The 3,480-nt window shown below is 34.9% G+C and overlaps 1 protein-coding gene across 4 annotated transcripts; it reads left to right on the plus strand.

Moving 5' to 3' along the window:
- Positions 1-2,877, plus strand: LOC132162002 (uncharacterized). 4 transcript variants are annotated; one of them, XM_059572244.1, is made up of 3 exons: positions 1-227; positions 314-363; positions 2,574-2,877. In XM_059572244.1, exons 1-3 carry the CDS (start codon positions 22-24, stop codon positions 2,609-2,611), a joined length of 294 nt encoding a protein of 97 aa, XP_059428227.1. In that variant the 5' UTR covers positions 1-21; the 3' UTR covers positions 2,612-2,877. The 4 variants fall into 4 exon arrangements, 3 of the variants coding, with proteins under 3 accessions (XP_059428227.1, XP_059428226.1, XP_059428225.1); XM_059572243.1 differs by lacking the exon at positions 2,574-2,877 and adding an exon at positions 1,481-2,003; XR_009438193.1 differs by lacking the exon at positions 314-363.
- Positions 2,878-3,480: the final 603 nt, after the last annotated feature.

The following is a 3,480-nucleotide window of genomic DNA, read 5'->3' on the forward strand; positions in this document are numbered from 1 at the left end:
TCTCTGTTCTAGGCTCTAGCCATGCTAGCTTCCTCATCAATGCATGCATGCGCATCCATTTCTTCCATCACAAGCTTGCATGCCTGGCTCCCTGTATGCCATATGCAAACGCCCATGAGAGTCATGGTGGCCTTCGCGTATGGCGTACGAGGAGCCATGCATAATGTGTATTTCTTGATCAAATCATGGAGGAAGTCCGATCAGCTAGCAGCTGCCTTGTATAACTGGTAACTTGAATTTTTTTTTATTATTATTTTTTTCTAATATTCAATTTAATTTATGTTTATATTTCAATGTTTTTATATCCTGGAAGTCAAATATATGGTCAATCTGCCTACTCCATCGTCCAAATTGTCATAACAGGTGAGTTGCAAGCCTACCTAACCATATATGATAGTAAATAAAATATGCAATTTACAATAAATTTGGCCCTTATGGCCTCTGTAGCTGGGATTGGAATTTCTGACCAATAGCTGCCACGAACCTTCTTAGAATCAGTATTAATTTAATTGACCTACGAGATAGTGGTTTGAGCACTCTCACCAAATTTCTTTTGATTTTTTTCTTAAATTTAGGAAGAAAAAAAATTGTTATCTATCTAAATGGACAATGGAAAGGTCCATTTAGTGTATTTAGAGGGGCATAACTAAATGGACAACTATGCCTCCTAAATACATTAAATGGACCCTTACCATTTCAAGTGAAATGGAGAGGATCCTTCTCCTATCTAAATATACTCCACAATAACTTTTTCTTTTTTTAAAATCTTTTTTTATATCATTAAAATATTATTTATTTATAAAATACAAACTTCTTACTTACCTTTACATTTTTTACAAAACTTTCGTTTTTTACAAAACCCAACAAGTATGGTCCGAGCCAATAGAAGGCAAAGAGAAGAGAGGGGAGTGAAGAGAGATATACTTTGTGTTAAAAGTAATGGATAGAGAAGGCATAACATATCTGCTACATGTAAAGTTGGCAACTTTTGACATGTTTCACAAACTCAACACGAAATTAAAGGGTTAAGGTTGAGGAGTCTACCTTATTTGATTAAACGGGTTGGGTTAGGGGTTAGGGTTAACCTATACAGTCTTATACCCATACTTCGACACAATCCACACTTGACACGCAACATATAATGGCAAGCAATTTTTTATATGACTCGTGAACCCGACACGAGCCCACTACAAAATTAGAGGGTTTATAGTTGATGAGTTTTACCAGTTTAATTAAATTGGTCGGGTTATGATTGACTTATATATTCTTATACACATACCTTGATACAACTCAAACCCAACATGCAAATACAAATTGTCACTCCTAGTTGTGGCTTTTTGAAATTTTTTGAAAAAGAGGCTTTAGAAACTTTTGAGAGTTATTATATTTCAAAATTTGCCATGTAAAAATGAAGCAAACCACCGGTAAGTTTTCAAGGATATAAATGAGTGAGCCTTGTTAAAGCATGTAATGCTCTCAGGGGATCGAGCGCAGGTCGAGTGCGATCGATCGCAGGATCGGTCGCAGTACCAGAAGCTCCAGTTGAGAATCAGGGTAATTTGAGATCGATCGCAGATAGGCGTTCAAAGCAATCTCACAGCTATAGGAAAGCTGAAACTCAATATGGAAAGATTCTCTATATTCCTCAACCTCCTATGACAGCATGTAAAGTAGGATTGGGAGTATCAACTGGCTGTAATCAAATCGTTTGTAAAAGGAAAGAGGCTCAAGAATTGAAAGACTTGGAGACCAAGCTAGCCAATGAGAAGATCTCCTTTTCCTTGTAGTAAATTGATTTATTGCAGATTCTGATTTTAGGGTTAGCTGTGTCTTATGTCAAGTTGTATATATATTACACCAATGTAATTGTAAAAGCTTCCACAGTTTCACAGTATCATACTAGTAGACATTTGTTGGTGTTGTTTGACAAATATAGATTAAATGTGTACATTTATTTTTAGTAAAGTAAGCATTATCATAACTCATTGTGCATTCGTCACAAACTTTTTATGTTTTTCCAAGGGCTCTATCTACCACGACCAAATTTGGTCGTGGTAGAGTAATTTGAATTGACAATCAAGAACGGAAAATGGGATCAAGAATTAATGGAGGATACATGGTCCATCACAATAGAATCAAGTTACCTCTGAATTTTACATTTTTTTTAATTAGATTCCTAAGTCGTTAGGGTTTTTTCTATTCGGCCGCCAAAGAGAGAAAACAAGAATGACTATTTTAAGAGGGAATTCCCTCTTCTTCTCCAACTCTTTCTCTCTTTTGAAAAACACAATAATGAGTCTAGTGACGCTCAGATTACTGTAGTGGTTAATATTTATCTTCTCTCTAAATTTGCTTTCTGCAACAATTTACGGGGTAGAGTTTTTTTTGCTATTTGGGGTTTCGATTACATTTTGTTGTTTTCTAAAGTTTTACTTACACGAAACCCTCATAGTAGGGGTCTTTGATCTACAATCTATTTTTTATTTTTCTCTTTGGCTCTTTTTTTGGAGCAAATAACTGACTGATGGCAAATAAATTATCAAACATGTGAAAGATTTTGTCATTGATGGTAGATGAAGCGAAGGGAATGGGAATGTGCTTCGTAACATAGGTGGAAAAGAGAGGAAATCATCATTTAGTTGTGAAAGTTCTAATGGATCGGGCAGTGGACAAGGACATGATTTTTTGAAATATGCTACAGATCTGCAAACTGATTGGGAGAGTAACATTCAAAAAGTTAGATATGAACTTGTTCCTCGTGTAATTAGATATGATTGGGTCTAATTCCATCGTTTTTGTATGACCTGTAATGTGGGATCTATAGCAAAAAAGAATGTTAAACAAAGCATAGATCAAGTTTAGGTTGAAAAAAGTTCTTATTGTATCTATGATATTGTTTTTCTTAAAGTGACTTTCTCACTTTTTATGAAATGAATAAATGAATAAAAAGTAATTGTTATAAAAACAATCAAGTCTACATGATCGGCCAAAGAATTTAATGTTCTAACCATTCCGCTAATGTTGCAACCGGTTAATCATATGGTAAAGGACATCCCCTGCGGAATTGCAAGGAGTTGCATTTCTCACAATTTCAACTTTTATTTTTAATAAACGGTTGAAAACAAGCCACGTCAACAAGCATGAAGAAAGAGAAAAAAAAATAAATAGAAATAAAATAAAGTAATAATAAAAAAAATTGAAAAAAAAAAAAAAAAAAAGTTAAGGAAGTGGTCAATAACCTTAAGAATAAACACGGAATAGTCAAATACTCTTAAAATTAAGCAAGTTTTGAAAATGGTCGACCACCCTTAAGACATGTTGGGGGTGGTCGAACCATACCAAAAAGCATGTTTTGGTCCTTTGGAGATGGTCTAGTCACCTCTAGTATACCCTAGAGGTGGTCGACCACCCCCTTACCTTGAGAGGTGATTAAATCACCCTTAAGAATATGTTTTGGGGTGATTCAACCACCCCAACATA

This window comes from Corylus avellana, chromosome ca9 (genome assembly GCF_901000735.1).
Source record: "Corylus avellana chromosome ca9, CavTom2PMs-1.0".
Lineage (NCBI taxonomy): Eukaryota > Viridiplantae > Streptophyta > Magnoliopsida > Fagales > Betulaceae > Corylus > Corylus avellana.